We start from the raw sequence: 24,337 nt of genomic DNA, 5'->3' as shown, positions 1-24,337 counted from the left end.
CACCTACCCAAAGAACATGCTTTTTTCAAGAGATGAGTGTTTCCCCACCACCTCCCAACAGTCAAGATTAATGAAAGTAGGTTAAATTAAAAAAAGAATCTTGACGTAGTTTTGGTAACAAGATTGGGTAATATGTTGTGCTAAATCTTGGATAGAAAGCAGAAAGCCTGCTAGCATTCACAAACTACTCCTGTCCTAAACATCTGTGGTGGCTCTGTTACCTCACACAGAACAGGACAACTGGGAATAACTCCAGAGAGGCTGAGGGAGCATCAGGCTATTTAAGGGATCTAATTTGATCCTTTACTGTTTGACACTGTGTAAAGGTGTGCTACAGGATGCATGGTACTAGGAAAGTACCAACATAGCTACCGTGGAGTAAGCAGATAACTGATGCTTTGATTTTAACCTGGGTGATACAGGTAGCCATATGTATGAAGTTTGTCATGGGATAAGAGGCTTTTTTTTACAAGGACATGAACTGTCTAACACCATGAGTCAGCTAATGATCAAAGTTTGTGCCCAGGACAGATAAGTTGTGCTCTAGGCAATTAACTGTGTTTGTGATACTCTTATTGACAGTCTGTCATCTACTTCACACAAACCAAAACGATCCCATCAAAGTTTTACTGCAAATATAAATGTCTTTCTTTTGAAGGCTCCCATAAGGTTCTTGTTTGGCTTTTTGTGAATTGTGTGAATAAGGTTCTTCCCTCTTGCTATTTAGTGAGCTGATAGCTGTGCTACCACAGCCACACTCGCTGCAATCTAGACAGGTTGAAAGCCATCAGTCCAAGTGGTAATATGAGGATAATGGATGCTGTAAAACCAGTAAACACTATAAAGTGTGTTCATAGCAAGGGATCCCCTCAGTTTGCTAAGGATGAGAGTCCTTTCACTTGTTTGAGCTGTAAAGATTTCCACTGAACTTTCAAGAGACCCCTGCAGCTGCCCAGGAATTAATGTTTCAAGAAGCTACTGCTGATTCAGCTAAGGCAACTCATGTTACAAGGTATGATTCATAACCATGGTGCATCATCAGTGGGTTTGGAAGAAACGCTCTTCCTTCAACCAATAACTTTTTTTTAGTATTACTTGCTTCCATTTTTGCATAGCTGTTTTTTTCTAGTTAAATGATTTAATTAAAAAAAAGAAAGAGTCTACAAAAATACAGGCAAAATCCACAAGTAGGCTCTGATTGCTAGGTCTTGAATGGCTGGGCAAATTGTGGGATTATCCTGCCCTGTTGGAAGCTGGTGAACTGGACTCTTGCCCCAGTGTGAAATGGAAAAAAAAACTGAAGATCTGTGAGCTTCATTCATGTTCCTAGGACTGACCTGTTGCTTGACACCCAGGAAATGAATGAGACTCTCTAACTTCAGCCACGTGACCCAGAAACCTCTGTGTTTGTAAGTGAATAGGGTTCATTAAATGGTTCAGTAACATTTTTCTAGTATCCAGAATGATTTCCTGCATTGTTAAATGCTAACAATGCTATCTTACCTCTATCAAATCCCTCTTGACATCAAGGAGTGTCCTCAATATGGATGACAAGGACTCAGTCTAACAGAAAAACCAGGAGATGCACAAATGTCTTTAGCTCCCTGAAATACTCCTCTTTAAAAAAGTATATGTGCCTCATATTGAATCCAAGTCTTCATACCTGTGACTTTGTGTCAATCTGAATTTATACAATTGCAAAGCAACTCATGTTGGCATCACCGGATTAAAGAGGCTGACACTGCAAGCTCTCCTGGCAATCATACTCCTTCCCCCACACCAAGCCCCTGCTGAGGTTAGCAGGAGCACTGAGACTAGCCCCTGGAGAAGAGCTTGGAGAGATGGAATCTGTCTTACATATTTTTTTCAGTTTAAATCTTCTTGTGCATTATTTCTTTAGGCAAAGAAACGATTGCATTTTCTTTCTTAAACTTAGCTGCTACAGCTAATATCAAATCCAAGAAAAATTTTGGTCTAAAATCTTAATTGTATGGTCTCCAAAAGCCACATTTTGGTTCCACTCTTTCACATAAGAGACTGAGCATAATCAACGGCAAAGGCATTTCAAGAACCTGTACAACATCTCTGGCATTCACAACGCACAATCCATTACAAACACTGTCAGCTATAAAATTTACTGTCAGCTATAAAATTTGCTGCCATGCAACTCCACTAAAAATGTTCTCTTTACATAATGCAACACAGCCACGATCTGTTTTAACTCAATTGTATGTAACAAAAAAGCTTTCCTCAGTTGCCATTTTAACCACCAGCATCTCCTACTGTATTGTTAATTTCAAGTTACTAGGTTCCTAGTAGTTTGGTCACCAATGCCAGCAGGTGGGCAGCCTGCTTAGTGCAAAGTGTAGGGCCTTACCTGATTCATTAACATTTGAAGGTTAGCAAGCAGTAACATCAAGCCTCAGGTGGAGAAGAGCTTTTGGGATTTTGTCCTAACACCTTCCAGACCCCTTGAAAGAGTGATGGCAATAAAAAAGGCTCTCCAAGAATAAGCTGCTACTCCAGTATCACAAACAAATGCACAGCACATTAACACTGCTGTTACTCTAGCATCCTTCCACCATCCCCTTCTCTCTACCACCTCTCCACAAGGACTGCACTTGGGTATTTTACAAAGATGGTTCACAGGTAAGACATTCTCTGCTCTTATTGTTTCTGCTTTTCAGAGAAACACATGCTTGAAAAAACAAACCAAGCCATTAATAAAAGGCTAAATGCCCGAAGACACAGGTTTGCAATCTGCTGATGGCTCCTATTTCACACACAGGTGTGATATTGTCACACAAAGGCTTCCTGCCTGTACAGAGCATCAGCACCTCCTGGGGGAATGAGGCTCTCAAATCTACACAAACGTAGTGAGAAGAAAAAGAAAGATGTCTTACCCACATGGGTGATAACCGTAGTCAGTCGTTGGGTGAGCTCCTGATGTGACATCTCTTCTTCTTTTAACCAAAAAAGCATTTCACACAGGGAACTGCACAGCATCCAAAAAAAGATGCACCCGGAGTGGGAGGCTGCACACTCACTGCCTCACTCGCACACAAAGCGAGGACCACTCCCACGGCACGGCCCTGCCAGCTCTCACATCTTCTGCCGGCTGCTCACCTCTTCTCATTTGCTGCCGTGCACGCATGGACTAAAAAAGCTCATTCCAAAAGGGGATTTCACCCCCCTTTTGTCAACAGAAAGGGAGCACGAGAGGGGAAATAAGGGAAAAGAAGCTGGCGAGTTGATTGCTTATGGATTTTTTTCTCCCTTCTCCCGCGGATGAGGCAAAGGATAAAAAGACAAACCAGCAGGCAGATACCTTCCTCCAGGGAGACTTTTGGATGGTGATGCTGTGAGTCAGGGAAAAATCCTGGAGGTAGGAATGGCATCGGGAGGAGTGGATCTGGCAGGAGAGCTGCAACAGCAGCAGCTGCTCTGCAACGCTCTCTTCGCCAGTGTGCCTGGGAGTCGACTACAACCAGCGGCAGCCTTCAGTGCCCCGCCTTGGCCCCTGGGGCCCAGCTGCCTTGAATGTGATCTCCAAGTGGAACCCCCCTCCCAGTGCCCCTCTTGGCCCCTGGGGCCCAGCTGCCCTACCTCCTCTAAAAGCACTTGCCTGACAAATAGGGCTGACACATATGTGGAGGGCAGCAGTGGGCTTTCAGGGGTGTTATAGCTGGAGGCATTGTTGCTCTCCTGCAAGGCCAGGGTTCCTGGGATCCCGGTGTGACTAAGCCCACAGGACTCTCTCCAGCTGCATGTGTACAAGATGAGCGAATTAATTTGCCCTGGGTGCTGGGCAGGACTCACCTGTCGCCACAGCCACAGAGCTCAGCTGTGCCCCTGGGCAGGCAGCACTAGTGGACACCAGTGAGCCAGGGAAGGTCTGTAGGGAGCAGCTGCCCCTGGGTGGCAGGGATACAGCTGAACCTTGTATGGATGCATTGTTGTCACAGGGCAACTGTCTGCTGAAATGAGGAAGCTTCATCAACCCTCCTGGCTACAGACTCTATCTGGGATCTTGGAGGAGAAAAAGTGAGGCACCTCCTCCTCTGAAACTTATCTGAAGCTCCACACAAGGTACTTCTTGAAACAGGGAAAAATTATTGCACATCTGAAATTGAAGAAATGAACTTGACAAGGGTGCGGCTGCCTACAAGACCTGCTTTATTCCTGCAGAACAGATTCAGCTCTAATTCCAGATTTCCCTACCCATCCAGAAGATTTTGCTTGGGCCCATCTTTCCAGACATGCTAAAGAAGAAGACAACATGTAAACGCAAAGCTGGAGATGTAAAATACCTGTGCCTTGTGAGCCTGGTGGGCTCACTGGACCTTACAGCACAATCAGTGCCTCAGATCTAGGCCTGCAAAAGCTTTTTTCTGCCCCTGTGATGGGAAAATCCTACAATCAGCTGGCTGACCTACAAGCCAGTCTGAGTATCTGTGATGTTGTCCTCATTTTTTGATGATTGACCAACTGTGCTGAGAGGTTTATTGCACACTTCTGCTGAGTTGGTTTAACAGCAAGTCTGCCTGAAAACAAGTGAGGAGAATGACTTCAGAGCCACCCACTCATCAACATTTTGGGATCAAAGCAAAAGACGCTTTTTCCTTAGAAAAAGGATCTTTTTCTAAGATCCTTTTTACTGCCCATCAGGACAGTAAAGTTAAAACTGTAAGGACCTTACTAACATTAAAAGAATTCCCTCAACCAGGAAAGACATACCGTCATCACTTCAAAAAACAAATATATGAGGCAGACTGACACCCAGCTATAATCTTTGGAAGGACTTGAAAGACCTGGGATGCCTTATTTTGCACTTGGAGGGTCACAGATTGCAGGTTGGAACACAGGACTAGAAAAATCATAATATTTCCAGATACTTCACAGAGTAATTTTTTTCTGCAGACACTGTATAATCCCATTCATGAAATGAAGCAAACTCCACTGAAAAGCAGTGTAGATGGTTTACTCCTACAGTAAGGCTGTTCAAGAACATAAAAAATAGCTTAAAACCATTGTCTTACCTCTAGCTAAATTAAATCTCAGTTATTTTAAGACCATATGCTCCCTTACCAGCATTGTTCTTCAACATCAGTAACTGTAGACACGTGTACATTTGCTATTTTAAGATCCTTTTCCTCTTACTATTTGTTCTTGCTAGATTAGTCTGCTTTTCAGTTTTCCACTATAGTTTCAGTAACTTTTGAATCTGTTGTGCATTGCAATCCACTTCAGGAGACAGAAATTAGTTCTTACAGGTTCAATGAAAATTAGCAAGGTGTACACAGCCTGAAAGGGGAAGGGATGCAGTAGGGACTGAATAATTAGGTTTTGTTGCTGCTCCCTGCCCAGCTGGGGTGGGTTACACAGGATTCAGTCAGAGTTGAGGGTACTGTCTTATGACGTGAGTTACAATGAGCAAAAGGGGGAAACTATTTTGGTGGGGAGGTCGAGGCAGAAGGACACAGCTATGGGATAGCAAACTCCAATAGTTTTACCAGTCACAGGATGACTTCTTTACACTGCCAAGATTCAGTGGTGCTGCATTTAAAAAAAAAAAAAAAAAGCTGCTGTTCATAGTGTGTACTGCCATTACAAATTCCTAAAAGAAAGAGCTACAGGGACCCAGACAAGTCAGAAACATTGCAAAAGCACTAGTGATCCACAGTTCAAGACCAAAGTTGAAAAGGCAAATTGGGAACCTGGACAATCGGGATCTCTTGGAGACAGACAAGAAAGCCCTGCACGTGACACCCAAGGAATGGTTCAAAGATGCTGAAGCCACTTAGTCCATCACTGTGATGGTTATAATTTCCAGTGCTGTGAATATTTGTGAAACTGAGCCAGTACTCTTAGTCAAATATAGATTTCCCCTCTGGAGGATAAAAGCCCTTGCTTATATACGTGTGTAAGAGGAACAGAGGATGGTGATTTACATTTCAGGCATGAGTCAGGGTCTCACCAGAAGGCAGGACCAGGGGCTGTAGGAACACCATGGTTCCACTATTAAAATGATGGCTAACAGGCAAAATAATTTGATTTCTCTGCAGAGTGTCAGCCTGACAAATTACCAGCCACTTATTAGATCCTGAATCAAACAGCTGAGGCCAAAGCATTGTGAGCAATTTTAACAAACAATAAATTGTACACTGCAAACAAAAAATACTTACATGATCCTATGGCCTGGCCAAATGGAAGGGGAAACTCCCACAGTAAATATATATATATATATATATATATTAATCTAATCTTTCCTTCTTATGTAGCTATATATAGCTATCTTGTGCCACAAAAAAAACCAAAACCTCCATTCAGACAACTGAGATTGAAGGGCTATTAAAAATCAAAATGAGATCTATCCATGAAACTAGCTTGTCTTCTTCACTGTGTTGATTACCCCCATTTTCCCCAGTCCTACATAATCTTTATAGGCTTACCCATCCTTACTTTTTCAGGAAAATTTCCTTTTAAAACAAGCTTCTGGTGTATAGAGTGCATCTGTAGACACTTTCATACCAGAAAAAAACGCTGGCTGATGAAGTAACAGAAAAGTTTAGAATCCCTTCCCCAGTTTTGTTCTTTTTCAAACAAGTTACTTTGGTGTCATACTTCTTTCTCCCTTAACTTTTGTCTACAGGCTGTCTGGTTCCTATATCAAAGGCTGGGGCTCTATTACTCACTGGGGGGATTTGTAACACTGTTGGCAAAACCAGGAAAGGTAATTACATTGTCACAGCTCCTGACAGGTTATGGCAGTACTTCACATCTGCAGCACATTTCCATTATAGAAGAAACTGGTAAATGAGTCAGAAACCTCTTTGATGCATACCTACAAAGAAGGTATGCCGAGTGCCGTTTCCTTTCTGTAACATCAATCATGTAGTAAAGAAAAATACCACTCCATATTACAAGTTTTCTTACTTTAGTTCTTTTTGGAACAATTCAGTTAACAGTGTTTTTGCTTAGCTTTTCAGAGGGTCATAGCACTAGTGCTTCAGTGATTGTTCTTGGCTTTCCACTGTTCTTTCAGTCAGCTCCTGTGACCTATCTGGGTTTCTCTGATGAAACTTGCATGCGCACTTTTTCTCCTGCACGGTAGCCCTGGCAATGCCTAGGTCTCTGCCTTTGCACTTGGCCTCTTGCCTAAGCTTTGCAAAGCCTGAACTGCTTTGCCTCAGATGCTGTTTCAGCTATTTACTTGAGAAGGAGCTCAGCTGCTTCTAACATCCATTCTGAAGGAAAAGAGGATGCTGAAGACACTAGTTTTGGCAAAGCTCTCTGCTCCTCTCCCTTTCTTCCTCCCTCATCATAAACCTTTTTGTCACCATCACTTACATCATTCACTGTCTGTGCTCCAGAACAGCTGTCCTGACACTGATTGCAGCAGTAACCCATCTGTGAGCAGGACCACTAATTTACCCTTAGGAAAGTGCACATTAAACAGGCCACTTAAAACAGATAGTTTCTCTAGTATTTCCCTTCTAGATTGTAGTGATCAGACTTTCTGAGGTTAAATTTGCATTTGCCTGATATTTAATACTTCCTTTATTCATGAATCTGTGTAGTTATTTTTTTAGTCTATTTATAATTTTGACAGCCGTAAAATTTGGTAGCAACAAGATCTGCAATTTAAATATGCATGTGAGAAAAAAACCCAACTTGTTTTGGTTTTAAACCTGAAGCCTGAAAGTTCAATTTCAAACGTCTAGTTCCTCCAGCTTGAGGAGGAATTAATAATTCCCTATTTGCAGTATCCATCTTAGCCTTGACTTTCCATACAGTGATCATATCCCTCGGTCATTCTTCCCTGAGCTGAGGCAATTGCTGTCCTAGTTACTATCTCTTAATATCTATACTAAAAAAGCCATTTCATACCTTTCATCATTCTCGCTACCTTGCTTTGAACCTTCTCCTGTTTATAGAGGTTGAATGGTGAAAACTGCCAGTTTCAGTCCGCTCTGTGTTGCTTATATAATTCTGGCAGAGATTTTCCAATGCTGAAAGTTATTAGATAAATGTTTGCTGTTGAACTTTGAAGAAAATCCATATATGTCTATTTCTATTGCATTAATATCTTTCCATACTCCTCTTTAAAGTAAAGCCTGAATTTTGGACAAAGCTGTTGGACAGTAATTCTGGGATTTTTAGGGTCAACTTACTTCCTAAACTCTATGTTGTTTATTTTAAGGAAGTTGCGTGTGCACTTTCAGTGTCTCAAAAGAAAACCTGAGCTCATCTTCCAGGAAGCATTAATGTGAACTGACTGAAGGTCTAGATTGATGGAGACATGGCCAGGTCTCCAGGGCAGCAGGCAGAATAACTTATACAGGCAGATATCTGTCTGTTCCCTAATAAATTCTTCTGCCCTGCTATTGTCACAAACTCTTGACATGTTGGTTTTCTGCCAGATGAGGTCTTGAACCCTCGTTCCATGCTGCCATAATATGACTGGGAAGGAAGGGGACCTGGCTTCCCATTTAGGTCAGCTTGAGCTGCTAAAAATCTGCTGTGCCCCCAAGTGATGCAGTTTTCATTTCCCTAGCCATCCCACTACAGGTTCCCACTTCTACCTCCCACCCACCATAGGAGTGGTGCGAGGTATTAGATAATTTCACTAAGCTGCTGGATCTTTTTATCCTAGTTGTGAAACTAGACCTTAGGTTCTTGGGAGATACCAGGGTTCAGGTGTGGCTGGAGGACCTGGATGCAATGAGAATGAAGAAGGTTGTCTTCAATCAGAATCAGTAATGAGGCATCTGACACTGGGGCACTATGCTTTTAAATACGAACATGTTGTATGCCTTTATGAATTAAATAGTCTTACATAAGAACAAATCCAGTATACACCAAATGATTAGCCTCTTAAAGCTAAACGGGCTTTCCTTTGCATTAGACTAGCGGTGTCTATGGGCTACATTTGAAGAGCACTGATGAGGCTAGTGAAAAACATAGTCTTTGTCCTGGAAAACACTGCAGTCAAGCAAATGAGAGGACACTGTAACTCAGTTTTATCTATTGGACTTCAAGATGGTAAGCAAATGCAATTCAATAAAATCAAACAAGCATAATTTTCAGTCCTTGTATATCTGGGGAGGACATAGAGAAAAAAAAGAGAGAGAGGAGTTTGGGTTTCATTATTCCTTTCTGAAATGTTTAACTTTTAAGGTAGTGTAACTAAAAGTTGTATTACAAAGTTAATGTAGTAGACAGGAAGTTCCATTGCCAAACTGAACCTGGGGCTCATATATAGTTGATTAAATGTTCAAACGCCAGGTATATTTGAAGTGGCCCCATTAAAGATGGTGGATCCAATAGAGATAACCAAATGGAATGAAGCATCAAAAAAATACAACAACAAAAAAGCTTTACACAATTTCAGAAAGAAAACTAATCAGTTCTAACGGCTATGCATCCTTACTATTTCCAAGTTACTATGACTTGGAAGTAACAAAAATAACCACAGTCAGAAAAAAATTATATAGCATTGCATTTTCATCTAGAATAAGACAGCTGCAGTAATTATATGTGTGGGCATTTCTTGAAGCTAAGGCTATGATCTGGATTTCATGCTTCAATAGCAGAATGCCAGATGAGAGGAAACAGCTTATTTAAAATTGCCCAGACAAGGATTACAGGCTTGCCTCACTGCTAGAATGAAGTATTTTCAGCTTAAGTTCTTTCCTACATCTCCTTTTCCAAAGACCATTCATCTGTTGCCATAGAGACCATCTCCAATCTATTCTTTTCCCTTGCACAGGTTCTATTCTGGGTGATGGCTATTGCGGCTGCCCAGGCTGCACCAGCTGTACCTCACGTCAGGAGTAGCCAAGGGGAAATAGTAGAACAGAACATCTGTACCCACACTGTATGCAGCTACTGGGAGCAGAATTATTTTAATTTTTTATCCATTTTATTCATTTTATGGCATAAAATTGGGAGGATAAGCTGTAGCTTCCCAGCACATGAAAACGTGGGCATGCATCACGACTGCCACATCTACTTGGATGCTTTTTTGTCACTTAAAATGAACTGTCACATCAATCACACAACTCTTTTTTTCCCTCCTGGCTTTACTGTAAAGGACGTTATTCTATGTAATGGGGCAAAAAAGACTCGTGCTTCACTTTTGCACAAATGACCCCCCTGCATCTGTACACCTGGGGGAGCTGCTCGCATGGCAACAGCTATGGACCAAAGTCTGAGCAGCAACATCTACTGTGAATCGTCAGGGGCTGTTGGAGCGGGACAGGCCCAAGACAGACTCGGGCTTTGGTGGCTTTCACTTCCACAGACGCCGAAGGCGGCCCTCAGCGGCCAGGCCCCGGGGCGCAGCCTCAGGGCCACAACAGCTCCCACCTCGTGACAGGAGAGGCCGTGGGATCGCAGCGCTGCTTTTGTACGGCGCGCTTTTTTGTTTGTTTGGTTGGTCTTTTTTATCACTCGTTGGGGAAGGAAGGGCAACGGGGCACGGATGGCAAGGCGGCCATGGCGCCCTGAGGTGCCGCCACCGCCCGGTCCGCGCCGCGGGCGCGCGCACGGCGCCCTCCCCTCAGCCCGCGGCGCGTGCGCAGCGCTGCCGCCTGGCGCCGCGCGGCACGGGGCTCCCAGGCGCTAGGCCCAGGGCCCGCCTCCGCGCCCGGACCGCGCGCTCTGGTTGGCCCTGGGCAGGCGGAAGTGGGCCCGTTCCCGGCCGGGCGCGAGTTGGCGGGAAGGGCCGGCGGGGCCTGTGGTGTGTGGCTTTGCCGCCGAGCCGAGCCGAGCCGAGCCGAGCCGAGCTGAGCTGAGGGCGGCAGGCTCTGAGAGGAAGCTGTGAGGTGAACGTGGCGGCCGGGACGGGGTCGGCCCGGTCCGAGACATGCAGGCCTTCCTCAAAGGCCCGTCTTCCATCAGTACCAAGCCCCTCGCAGCCAAGGAGAGGGGCGCGGCCGGCGCAGCGGGGACCAGCGGGGAGGGCAAGAGACTCAAACCCATCCCCTGGGTGGAGAAATAGTAAGGGAGTTTCTGGGGCGGTGGGATCGCTGGCCGGGGTGGCAGTGGCCGGCCGGGGGCCTGGAGGTGGCTCTGGAGGGGGTGTAAGGAAGAGGGAGTGGATGCATCGGAATGGAGGTTGCAGTTGTAGGTGTCTCTACCTCGGAGAACAGCTTTAACTTTTTCTGTTATGAGGGGAAAACCTGCGCTGTGTGCCACTGTAAGCATCTTCTGTTGCTATTACTGAGCAGAAAATGCCTCCACTGCCTCCTGTCAAGCGGTGTAGATTGGTGCTGAAATGCATTAAAAGCTTCGGTTTTGAGAAGCGTTTATCAGCTCGCAAAGTGGTGAAATATTACTGTCTGCAATACCGTTCTGCTTCTACAAACAGATCGGGCAGGTGTTTACATTAGAGATAGACAAACAGCTTCCTGAGAAATTAGATCACTTCAGTAATAGAGACCAGAGGCATTACACAGATTTCCTGTTATGATTTTGACCTCAGCTACAAAGCTTGCTGTAATTCCTCAGTATCTGATGTAATCTGAAAGGGAATTGTTAGGTTTTTTGTCAAATTCAATTTTATTCTGCAGCTGTTAGCTAATATATTGTGTTTAATGTCTCTTATTTTTAGTCGCCCCAAAAATGTGGATGAAGTTGCCTTCCAGGATGAAGTTGTTGCTGTGCTGAAAAAGTCCTTGGAAGGGGCTGATGTGAGTGTAATGAAAACATCTAGCCACTCAGTATGTTTAGGCAGAAACTTCAACCAGTGATAGCAAAAACTTCTCTTTTCTAACTCAGCAATGATCATTTTTCCAGTGGTACTTTAAGAACAAGCTAAGTGGCTTCCTTGTAGTATGCTGTTATATATGTGTAGACTTTGTCATATTTGCAGACCTCTAAACAGTGAAAAAGTGTCACCTCTGTGGTGCAGTTTGGAACTTAACTGGAAAAGCCCAGTTGGTAGATTACTTGTTAATAGTTTCAAACCTGGAAAGACTTGTTGTCTCTGCACTACTGTTGAGCTAGTACTTTAGACAGTTCAGCTTAAGAGGAGAGAGGACATTTTTCTTGCATAGAAAAGTCTGGGTTGCCATTCATTCCTAAACAGTTCTATTGATCTGTCAGTGCTTCTGTGAAACTGCTAATCATTAAAACAAGCATACTGTTTGCTAACAAGGGACATTTAAGATTTGGTTTTTTTAAGCCTGTTCTACTACTGAATGATTGCCAAACTTTTTGGGTTAAAGTGTCCAAGTAAGTCTCTTTGACTTTAAAAAGCTAAGTATGACAATTGCACTAACTTCACTGAAGTGTTGGCATCTGGCACCTGAGAATACAATGAGCTGACTGTTTTTCATTTGCTTTGGTTTACACTTGCCTTTGCTTCTATCCAAAAGTTCAGTATGAATTCTGACTATTTCATGATGAGTGATGGGGAGGGACAGAAGGGAGAAATTATGTAGGTAGCCAAGAGATGGCTGTGCTTTTTGGCAAATCTGAACAATTCCTTCCTCTGTACATGCTGAGAATTTCTGGGGTCCATGTTTCAGCTAGAAAGGTAGTTCCTGTGCTCTAAAAGCTATTTCTGTCTTCATGGCCTGCTAAAGCCTCCTGAAGTGGTTGGTAAGGAAGTTCTGAAAATGACATTTGTGATGTGTCTCTTTACCAAGAACTGAAAGAAACCATTTGGACCTTTCAGAGTTTTATGCAAGCAACCTCTCACTTGTAGTGTGTTCTGATGTGTGATGTGCACAGGTAATCTTTGGTACTGAACATTTTATCTGAAGACAAATTGCTCTGCAGTTCTGGTTTTGACTAGTATCAGTCTATTTTTGTCTGAAAATATTAGTTTAATCAGAACTTGAAAAAGCAGAAATACCTTACTTGTTTGAGCCTAGGGAGCCAAAATGAAGCTGATATGACAGAACTGGGAAAGACTTGTATTACTTTTCTTGAGTTCGTGTTTTGAGATTTGATTTACTTTGAGAATACTGTTGTAATATGACCTTGTCATGTAATGTACCCACAGAAAACTGAATTTCAATAACAGTGCTGCTCTCTTACAGTATTTATACAGTTGAGGTAATTGGTAAGAAACTATTTACAACTAAGGAGAAATGAGAAGCTGTCACCTATTCTGTCTGGACATATCAGTCACATAACATTGCTTAGGTGATGGGTTATGAAGTTCTATTTTGAGCAACAGCTATTTAAAACCTCACAGCTTCTGGATCAGCAATGTTTCTTGGATTATGAGCCTGGTAAATTTGTGTTGACTTTTTGCCTCCTGAGTTGAAAAGATATATTATAACTTCTTCTTATGATTACAGGCTTTATATTTTGCCATAGCTACCCAAACTCAGCAAGGTGTTTGAGAACAAAATCATGCAACTACTTCAAAATATTTGATGTTTAGACAATTTTGACATTTTTTGTTCGTTCTTGAAAGGACTCATTGTGCCAAAAAGGCAAAAGTGCCATTTAAACTCTGAGGTGGCTGGTGCTTATTTCAGAAGTTGTTATTAAATTTGGAGATCTGATGAGATCAAAGAAACAGCTGTGACAATGCTCTAGGTTTGTGTAATGTGCTTTATTTAAACACTAGTGTTGAAAATAGAGAACCGGTTCTTTGTTGATTGGCCTGTATTTGCAGGCCTTGGCTTGGGGACTACTAAATGGAGCAAGACCTTTTAGTCTCTGTTATATCTCCATGTGTAATAGCTGGTATCTGTCATGTTATAAACTGACATGTCCAAGTCATTTTGAACTGAAGAATTTGATTTCTGTCTGCTAGGACTGTTGATTTGTTCTTTTTGTAAAGACACTGACAAGCATCATAGTAGTCTTTAACTTTCATTTACCTGATGGTATTTTAATGGCTGCAAAGAGAGTAAGGTGTAGAATTATCATATAATTTGCGTCTTCACTTGTGCTGAAGCTGCTAGGAAAGAAGTTGGGATTCACACTATATGTGGTAACTTTCCCATGAGCTGAGTGATACCTACAGGTATCCTGATCACCCCTGACAAGCATGGAAAAAGGGATAACCAGATCAGGTTGCAGTCTGTTTAAAAATACTGCCACAGTTACATAAAGGATTAGGCTGTGCTTGGTGAAAATGTAGTGTAAATACTGGTGATAACTTCAGTGAGATACAGGCATAAATGAGCCTGAAGCAGAAACAGTAGTAAAGTATGGGTTTAATGGAATTAGGAAACAGATTCTTATTAAAACTTTTCATCTGCTAATGCTTATTTTGAGAGCTAGTAGAGTGTGAATTAGCACTGAGGCGTGAAATTATGAATCTCCACAAAAATGTCTGCCGTTGCAATGTGGGAACCTAACATGGCTGTTGCTGAATTTTCAGCTGTCGTTAAGTAAACATCTCCTCTCTCTGGAGCTTTCTTAAAAGATAATAATGTTGTGGTATCTAATTAAACTTAACCCCCCCCCCCCCCCCCCCCCCGATTTGTCAGTACTGAGTTCTTTTTACTTTTTAGTAACTAGGGAAACAAGCAAAGAATGGTTGTCAGAAAGAGTAGGTGAAACTTGAAATGGATTAATTTTCTATAAATCAATGGAAGATTGGAATTCATCTGTCGGTATTTTATGTGCACAGTTGAATCTGTTCTCTGTGTCTTAGTTGTTAAAATGGGATATTTGTTGCCAAACTAGTCTGTCTCTGTTTCATTTTCTGGTTATGGGTTGTGTACTGCATTTTTCATTGCTCTTTGGATGTCTTTGGTTTTGCTGTTCCCATTCTGTCTGCATTACTTGCTATATTCAGTGTAAAATTCTCTAATCTAATTTTAGCTGACTTGTTAAATCTAAAACATTTATTAAGGGCTGGAAATCAAGTCAGACTGAGAGGTTTGTCTCTCTGCTATTGATCAGAGGACTCTCTTTCATTCTTGTTCTGAGAATGTAGAACTGGAACATCCCCTGCTGTGAAAGGCAGCTGTTTTAAAGTGCAACCTGGTAATTTGTAAGAGGAATTACCTGAATTAGTAGTACAGAAAGCTGTCACTCCTATGTTAATTAGAAAGCTTCTTGATTTCAGCCAAAATTTAGTCATGACTAGCTTATACAAATTTGGTTTATGCCAATTTTGTTCTTTGTCTCTGTGTTACTCTGATATATTTATGGAGATCAGTCATAGTTCCTCTCAGCTTTTGTTTTACTGAGTTGAATCAAGTTCTTTTGGAAAGTCACATCTCATAAGATAGACTCTTCGCTCTTTTTATCACCTTTCCCAGTCTAGATTCATCATCCTTGACTAAGGATGACCTGAACTGTATGTAGCTTTCCAGGGAAAATCTTATTATCCCCCTGTTAGTATTAATATTTTTCCTTCTGTGTTGGAAGTGCATATCCTAGAACCACCTTGTTGCATAGGCTTATACTATTCCTTTAGCTGACAGACAAAATATATTCAGCTTTCATTTCAGCTGATGAATTCCAGACATAGCAGATATGTAGTTATATTCTCAAATTGTGAGATTTTTATGCCTTGAGCTGCTACATGTCATCCTGTGATTATTACTGCAGTATTTGCAGTTCTGCTTTGATCTTCCTCTGTCAGCATATTCTTTCATGCATTCCTGTTTCTCATGCTGAGAGTATTAATTATATTATTTGAAAGATTGGTTAACCTAATCTCTTTAAGAAACGTCACTGGTCTCCTCCTTTCTACATCTATCCAAGGATTTTCCAACTGTGCCAGCGCTGTGTATTCCAGCCAGTCCTTGCAAGTGTCTCTGAACGATGTCAGGCTGTGCTCACTACACTGGACTGCAGACGTTCACAGTCCTTGCAGTGGAATTAATGGCAGCACAGAATTCTGATGCCTTGAATCTTGGCAGTCTGGGATGCAGAGAAAGTAATGGATTGTTAGTTAACCTGTGACAGATTTCATCACAACTGCACTGTTAGTATTGTCCAGACTGTTTGGATGGCATCTTTGGATAAGTTTGCATGTTGTTGAAGTCATACAGTAAGTTTTGCAGCTTTAGTGGTGTCAAACGTGACCTGGAGGGAATATATCAACGTAAAACGCAAAACAAAGTATCACTTTTGATGGAGCATGTGCTGGTACCACCAAATAACAGCTTGGTCATGCTGTGTTATAAACAGCAACCATTTGTCCTCCTGTAGAGAGCTATGTGCAGCAACCTGGAAGTGAAAGATGTGATCTTAATTACCAAGAAGAATAAATAGTTTCTGTTCTATTAGGCATTTCAGTAGGTTTTCTTGTTTGTGGTTTGATTTCTTCATTTGCTTTTCTTAAAAATGGTGCCTTGCTGTTTCAGCTTCCCAATCTGCTCTTCTATGGCCCACCTGGAACTGGAAAGACGTCCACCATTTTAGCAGCTGCTAGAGAACTCTTTGGGTAAGCTGGAATCTAGTTGCTGTGGTATGGTTGACTATCACATGTCTTCTAATCGTGTGACAGAGTGCCTCTGGTCATTGCTTGTTCTTATGTAGCTTCTAGACCTTTTTCAGGAATATCTTCATATTCTAATTCCTACCTAATTTCTACCATGAGATTTCTTTCTCGTTGTCCTGTTGCGAGTCGTTGATTTCTGTTACAAATATGAACTTGGAACGCTTGGGACTAGCAGCCATGTAACCCTAGAGCAAAAAGTGTGAAAAGAAATGGCTTGCCTATGCCTTACTGAACTTTGTAAAAGAATTCCAATTTTAATGGTACATACAGTAAGTTGTTAGCTATGCACAGATCTCCAAGTACTTTATCAAATGTCTGAATTGTAATATTTCTGTTATGCACCACTGAATTGTGTCTGGAAGTGAGACTGGGAGTCAAACTAAAATTCAACATGTGTGTGTTCATTTAACTCACTTGTAACACTTGAGAGTTTTTGAGTGGTGAATTCAGTGGCCCATAAATAAAAACCAGATGAGAAGGTAGTTTGATGGTATGATTAAATCTACTGTTGACTTTAGTACCTCTTTCCCTGTCACCTCTCCTCATTGTCTTTCATTTTTGGCTCATGTGTGTTTTTTGGAAAGAACCACTTCTAGTTTAGTCATAGGAGGACAATTGTGTGTCCATTTGAATTCCCAGAACTCAAAATCCACTTTTTTGCATTTTGTTTTGTTTAATCAGAGGTGCTGCTGCTAGATTCTGCCTGTATTACACTTTCTAGATACTTCTTTCTAGTACTATTGTAATGGCAGAGCACTGACAGTGACTGTATCTGGGCATTTTGCTTGTTCTTCCACATTGCTCACAGCATTTAAGTAGAAAGACAGATAATGTAGTGCTCTGAACTTATGAAGCCAACTTCCTACTTTTTTTTTTTTCCCTGGATAGCTGATATAATTTTACACTTCATTGTTTTTGGCAGTCTGGGAGGCAATTGTAAAAATAGCTAATGGAAATTCATACCTAACATCTAATGATCTCAACTTCACTGTCTTTTATTAAAGTATGTTATTTAGTAACGCTGGCAAAAATAATACCTGCTGTTCCAGAAGGCCAGAAGGGTTGTTGATATGCTTTATAGTGTATCATTACAATAGTTGGCAGCTCACATGTTGTAATAAAAAATGTGCAGGCCTGAATTATTCCGGCAAAGAGTCCTGGAGTTAAATGCTTCTGATGAGCGTGGAATACAAGTGATTCGGGAAAAAGTGAAGGCTTTTGCTCAGCTAACTGCCTCTGGAAGCCGCTCAGAGTAAGTCCTGCATCAAACTCGCTTGCTTAGGACAAAACATGTGGTTGGGTTTGTTTAGATTAACTTTATCATATAAATGATGGGTCAGCACTGTCCAGAAGTTTGCAACACACATGATACTTTACCTAAGCTTTGACTGTGTGCAATTTCATGTAGAGAGTTTGAATATTTGGGAGGAACTTGTCCTAGTGCTGTTAGAGGCAGACAGGGAAAACCCCAAAAGATGAAGCCCTCTGGGTTTGGTGAGACCTTGTAGCATTTGCAAATGTTGTCTGGCTACCATAGAAAGTCTTTTTTGGGCAAACCGTGGTGGAAGTTACTTCTACCTCTAATCTGCAACATCTCATTCAAGGTGGGTACTGGTTAGTGAGAGATGCTACGAAGATTCTGATGTTAGGTGGTGAGAAGCTGTGTACAGGTGAAGCTACATGTGTGGAAAACACGGGTTGGGGAAAGCAGCAGGAACAAAGTTCATGCCAGGACCATCTGGAAAGAAATAGTCTTGTGTACTGAGATTAGCCTGTTGCAGTGTTCTTTGAAGTCCAGGAAATCAGGAAGCCTGTAAAAGAAGTTGCAGTAGTTAAAAAGAAGAAACTTTAAGTGAGAGTACATATCTTACAGGACCTTTACGGTACTCAAGTGTTGGTCTTTTTCTGGAAACTCAGTTATTAACACTTTATTACAAGTATTAGTCCTGTATCTAAAAATAATCAAAAGTCAAACCTCTGAATGTGATCTATTTGTCAGGTGTAAAGGCATCAGCAAAATGACTTGCTTTGCAGATTTTTGTGTTTTTTTTTTTTTCACTTGGTCTGTAGATGTCTCCTGGATAACAGATGTCTTATTTTTCAGTGGTAAAGTTTGTCCTCCTTTTAAAATTGTAATCCTGGATGAAGCAGACTCAATGACTTCAGCAGCCCAGGCGGCCTTGAGACGCACAATGGAAAAAGAATCTAAAACAACACGTTTCTGCCTTATTTGTAACTACATCAGCAGGTATGTGTAGAATTTATTGCTCATTTGAACTTGCTGCCCTTTCCTGTTCTGTAGCCTTTTATTCTCTTCTTTTTTCCTCAGAGAGGTTGATATCGAGTCTTCACAGTTTTCAGTCAACAGAGCTAGAGCTGTGTGAATGCAATGCTGGTGACAGTGTTTAGGTTTCAACTTTTTCCCTTTTTTTTTACAGTTTTTAAGGTTATGTTGCCCCTTGCTGCTTTGATGGCTTGCATGTATGAACTTGACCCACAGGTTCATTTACCAAACACTTCCTTTCTTTCAGAATAATTGAACCTTTAACGTCTCGATGCTCCAAATTCCGCTTCAAGCCTTTGTCAGACAAAATCCAACAGCAGAGGCTGCTGGATGTTTCTGAGAAGGAACATGTGAAAATCAGTAGTGAGGTAATTTTTTTGTTGTTGCTTAATCCAGTGCATAACTGCATTGCAGTGAAAGGGGCTAAGTCAAGATACTTTTCCAGACCGCTCAGTTGTATTAAATACAATATAGGAACTCATTTAGATATTATTCTCTTTCCTTAGATAAGATGAATTTTAAGAGTCTTCCTAAAACCAGAGAAATGTCCACCTGAGAAAACTGAACCAAAACTATAGGTCTTTCTGTTCTGTGCTGAGTTAAACTGTGCTTCAATCTGAAATTGCCAGCTAATATTAGGAGAGAGGTTGCTTTGTACCCTATGCATTGTGCCTAGCTGTGACAATCTGCTTTAGAGACTACTTGGTGGTTTAAAATCAATGTGATGAGAAAGTGCACTGGGTTTTAATTAACAGTGAACCTATAACTCAGTGTTTTCTGACATTATTTTCCAGGCAGTGTCGTACCTTGTTAAAGTGTCAGAAGGGGACTTAAGAAAAGCAATTACTTTTCTTCAAAGTGCCACTCGCCTAATGGGTGGGAAAGAGATCACAGAGAAGACAGTCACTGAAATTGCTGGGGTAAGCTATGCTTTACAGTTTCTCCTGTAACTAGTCTGAAAAGCTTTTGTGTAATGAGTCTGCTTACTACCTGTATCTGCCTTTGCTCCTGTTTTAGACCCATTAGTATTGTAGTGTGATACTGAAACGCTGTCCACCAGAACTGTAAAGACTGACTTAGTCTGTACACTTATTGCATAGCAAGTTCCTAGCAATATATTCTGTAAATCAAGGAAAAGTGTAAAACAGAGTTAGAATTCAAACTGAAGTTGAAATATTCTGCCCATGAATGCAAAATGTATTGTCTTTTGTGAGGCAGTAGACTACAACATCATTTTGTGGCTTTATATATGTGTGTGTGTATGTGTGAGTATAGATCACTGCAAAATATGGTTTGAAAACACCACAGGGGATGACTTTCAGTAGCAGCTCATTTTCAACTAAATGTTCACAGTGACAATGGCCTTTAAGAATCTGAGTATATTTTGGTTGTTAGCAAAAAAGCAGTGATTTCTTCTAGAATGATACAGATAATACTGACAGTGACAGGAGAAACCTAAGAGGAAATGCAGTCAGTAAAATCTGTATGAAAGTGTTCCTATAGCAACAAAACACTTACCCCCTGAAGCATGAAATGGGAGACTGGGAGCTTAGGAGCTGAAAATAAATGGGCTTTAATGCCAAACACCCTTCCCTTGAAGGTGCCACCATCAGAGCTAATTGTAAGGGCTGGGAGGTGGTTCCACTTTGATGGAACCAGAGGCAATTGCTACTGTGCATGTTTTGCAGAACCATTTGAAACAATTTTGTCAGTGAACTCGTCGTTCAGTTTTGTGTATCTGTCTGTACAAAAGGCAGGATTTCAGCTCAAGAGAGGTGTAAATTACAGTTTCTAAGAAACCTAGCAAAAGTTGACTGTAATGATAGGGAAGAGCAGCATTAAATGCCATATTGAATAATGGTTATTTAAACCAGAGAAACCCAACTTTACATCTTCATAAAGACTTCAAGTTCTTGGTCGTACATGATTTTTGTGACCCTGGAGTGACCTTAGTGCAAAAGGTTAATAAAGAAGCTTTGAAACTGAACCATCCAGACACTCAACTGACACGAGTGACAAGGAGTAGAGAGGAGAATGTGGGCAGTGCTTCCCTGCTGAGAGCTAAATAACAGCATCTGTCAACTTGTTTTCTTCTGATGTCTTGTTGCATTGATTAGGCCTTTTTTTCTATGTTGCTGGAGAAGAAAAATTATTTGCTATTTTGCTTGGGTGTAGAATGGTACAGAAAACACTGGCTGGTCTCATTGTCGATGTAGGTCCTCCACTTAGTGTCCTGAATAAGCAATTGTATTGGATTCACTTTGACAGTTCACTGTGAATATTATGGTTTTTATTTTAATATTGCCAAAATAGGACAGATATCACAGCCTACCTCTAACTATTGAAATACAGCTAGTCTGTCTTACAGATTTGCATGAAAGTAGCTGGGTGGGTAGAGGAATTAAATGCTAAACTGGCCTCCTTCATGAACAGTTTGTGGCTGTTACTGTAAGCATCAACTTCAAGTTTACAAAGGTGAAATTAAGAAATGTAACTTATTGTTACAGGTCATCCCTAAAGAGACAACTGATGAACTTCTGTCTGTCTGCCAGAGTGGTTCATTTGAGAAACTGGAAACAATGGCTAAGGTAGAGTCCTCACAGTGTTCTAGCCTTGGTATTTTTCTAGGTCTCTGAATCATTTGTTGCTGCAGCTGAAGAACATTTGGCCTCAGGTCAGTTAGGAGGCATGTCTCAGGAAGCGTGTGTCTCTTACTATTAGTACTCTGATCTTTCCCTTCTGAGAAAGGGCTATCAATGCTAAGATTCCCTACCAGTGTGACTCTGGCTTTCTCCTGAGTTACACCACTGACATGTGGATCTGTAGGTTGAATTGGGCAGAGTAGGAATTCCTAGCGAGGCATTTGGCTCAGGCTTTTACTATTGTGTTTTCAGTGGACTGGACTAGTCTGAACTAATCACCTTCTCTGTTACACAGAAGCTGTGTTGGGTGAGAAGTATCTGAATAAAGCTGTAATAAGTCATCAGTTTGAAAATACTTCATGTGACTCTCAAAGTACACTCATGACTTAGTCTGTCTTGTAAACTGCAGTGACTCAAAATAGATCTTGCCGGAAAAGGCACAAGCTACTGGTTTATAGATGTGGATTTATTTTCTACAGGAAAGGTTGTTACTCTCTTTGAAGAATAGGAAATTCCTGATCTCTTGAATTTGAAGGAGGCTCAGAGAGTCTTGAACTGGATTTTAAATCAAGGAGTTGTCCCTGACAGATGGGGGCATGCTATAGTACCATCTCCCTTGCAGTGAAATGTTCCAGGCCTCTATGGAAAAGCCAGCATTGGCCAGCTGCCTGCTTCTTGCTTGGCTGAGCCTCATCGGGTACCTTTGGCAGCACCTTTGGTTTGAGTCTGGGTTTAATCTCCTGTAAACTTGCAGCAGATCTTAGAATTCTTGTGCATGGAGTTGTGTAAGCATCACCAACATCACTGCCTTCCACTTCCACATTTACTGACTGTGGTGTCTGGAAACGTGCTCGTCTGAAGAGCTGATGATGCAGGTTTTCTAAATCCTGAGTGCTAGTGTAGTCTTTCATCAAACCATGATCTCATCTGGAGGATTTTGGATCTGTTCTCCAGTTTCTAGATGGTGGAGTTTTGTTTCAGATATTAGTGCTCAGTATGCAATTGGTACAATGGGAATGCAGACTTCTGTAAAGCCGATTTTGCTGTACAGAAAAATAAGGTTTCTGTTTTCATCATCTCTGTGCTTAAATGGCCTCATGCACCACTGTTTTCATTATTTGCTGGTTTTGTATCTGGACCCTGATGAACTATCTTTAGTGTCTATGATTGTATTTTATTACAAAATTTGGGCCTTACAGATCTCTGTGTGCCTGAGGGTAGCAACTGCCAGATGAAGAAAATAAAGTATGTGACACTTTAAAATGTGAAGGCTGTGGAGCTGCCACATGATGCTGTGGATGATAAGCTTTCCTAATTTTAGAATAAGATTGGCCAGGTTCAGTGGAGGTTGTTAAATGCTTAAAGTGTCTCTAGCTCTCAAAATCCCCGACATCTAAATTGTTAGAAGACAGAATATTTGGGCAAAATGATTGCTGTCTGCCTGCCATGCTGTCTTCCTAGGTGCTCCTTTTGGGTCTCTGTGAGGCAGGATACTGGGCTCTGCACAAACAACACATCCTCTACAATTTAAAAGTACTTTAATCATTGTCGGTATAGTCTTGCAGTTGGGACATCATTTTTCAGATTGCTTTCCCAGTTTGGGGTGTTTCTGCTGAATTATTTCCATTTTCCTCTCTCCCTGGTACAGAATCTCATAAATGAAGGGTATGCTGTGGCCCAGCTTGTAAACCAGCTGCATGACGCTGTTGTTGAGAGTGAAGATTACAGTGACAAGCAGAAATCTGTCATAGTCGAGAAACTTGCCGTAAGTCTGTAGCTTGAAGTGAAAAACAACCCCATGCTCACCTCCACTGAGGAATTGTTGTTTACACTCTTCCAGAATCATTTATTCCCATTTGTAGGTCTGAGTGATTCTTGGTAGAGCCTAAACATGAGTCCTGAGGAATTTGATAGTAAGGAATTGAAATGCAGTTATTAGCCATGTGATACTGTTCTAATGGCACTGGAGCAAGAGGTTTTTTTGAGGTTAAGGTTGGGTTATTTTGTTGCTTTTTTAAAATATAAGGTGGGATGGAAAATGTTGGAAGTCAGCACTTAAAAATTATAGCTGCAAAATGCAAGGGTTTTTTGTTCTGGTGTGTAAAATATGCCTTTTGAACTTTGTAATTTGTGACCAAGAAGAAAAGGCAGCTTTGGTGGGGGTTTTGCTAACTTCAGGGAAGGAGGGCAGGTAGTGCTGATGGGCTGCAGTGATGCTCCCAGCAGTTAGTGGCAGAGGAAAAGGTGCACCCTTTTGTGTGTCACGGCCTCAAGATGGGAGGCCAGTTTTCCCATGATGAGTATGTGATGTGCAACTGCCTAGTGTCAGTAGTTGGCAAACACCATCTTGTTCTCCAGTGTGACCTAAGGGACAGCTGGCTTCAGCACCACCATTTTAAGGTGGAATTGCTTTCTCTCTTTGCAGGAAGTAGACAAATGCTTGGTGGATGGTGCTGATGAATACCTGCAGTTGGTGAGTCTCTGTGCCCTTGTGATGCAGCAGCTGACACAGAACACTTAGCACCCTAGAACAGCTCTGTGTTCCATCAGTGGTGGTTCCAAGAGCAGGGACCTTGACTTTTGTATTGTTTTTTTGCAATAAAAGGACTGTGCAGCAGTTGGAAAAACTCATGCTGGAATACTTTTGTTAATACTAGAGCCAGAAATGCTTCTGCTTTGCAGGTCTTTGTTGCAGACTCAGACCAGCTTTAAATCTGTCACAAAGCACACAGCTTTAAGTCCCAGGTGCTGCCTTGGAAAGCTGGCCATTTCTCTAAGTGCCCTGTAGTGGCCTAATGCAGTGAACAGAGACTGAAGCAGAGCAGGCTGCTGTCCCAAAGCCAGGCCTTACTGACCAAGAGGCAAGCTCTTTCCCACTCCCATCAACATTAAAATCCAAGCCCCTGATGAAGCCCCAACAGGCTGAGGCCTCACAGCCTCCATCCTTTTACCAGTTCAGAACTGCTCGCCCTTGCCTGT

General features: G+C 41.7%; 1 protein-coding gene across 1 annotated transcript; it reads left to right on the top strand.

Moving 5' to 3' along the window:
• The first annotated feature begins 10,688 nt into the window (after positions 1-10,688).
• On the top strand, positions 10,689-23,985 carry RFC4 (replication factor C subunit 4). Its single transcript, XM_010199134.2, has 10 exons — positions 10,689-11,004; positions 11,618-11,696; positions 16,296-16,375; positions 17,565-17,684; positions 18,537-18,680; positions 18,964-19,084; positions 19,511-19,636; positions 21,224-21,304; positions 23,007-23,123; positions 23,784-23,985. Exons 1-10 carry the CDS (start codon positions 10,871-10,873, stop codon positions 23,877-23,879), a joined length of 1,098 nt encoding a protein of 365 aa, XP_010197436.2. The 5' UTR covers positions 10,689-10,870; the 3' UTR covers positions 23,880-23,985.
• Positions 23,986-24,337: the final 352 nt, after the last annotated feature.

Source organism: Colius striatus, chromosome 12 (genome assembly GCF_028858725.1).
Source record: "Colius striatus isolate bColStr4 chromosome 12, bColStr4.1.hap1, whole genome shotgun sequence".
NCBI lineage: Eukaryota > Metazoa > Chordata > Aves > Coliiformes > Coliidae > Colius > Colius striatus.
This window is presented reverse-complemented; position numbering and strand designations above follow the sequence as displayed.

Bases quoted from the DNA above. Each gene is read 5' to 3' on its own strand.
- RFC4 (XM_010199134.2), top strand. From the start codon at position 10,871: ATGCAGGCCTTCCTCAAAGGCCCGTCTTCCATCAGTACCAAGCCCCTC. The intron at 17,685-18,536 runs GTAAGTCCTGCA...CTTATTTTTCAG, and splicing joins GCCTCTGGAAGCCGCTCAGA to TGGTAAAGTTTGTCCTCCTT. The intron at 23,124-23,783 runs GTAAGTCTGTAG...CTCTCTTTGCAG, and splicing joins TCATAGTCGAGAAACTTGCC to GAAGTAGACAAATGCTTGGT.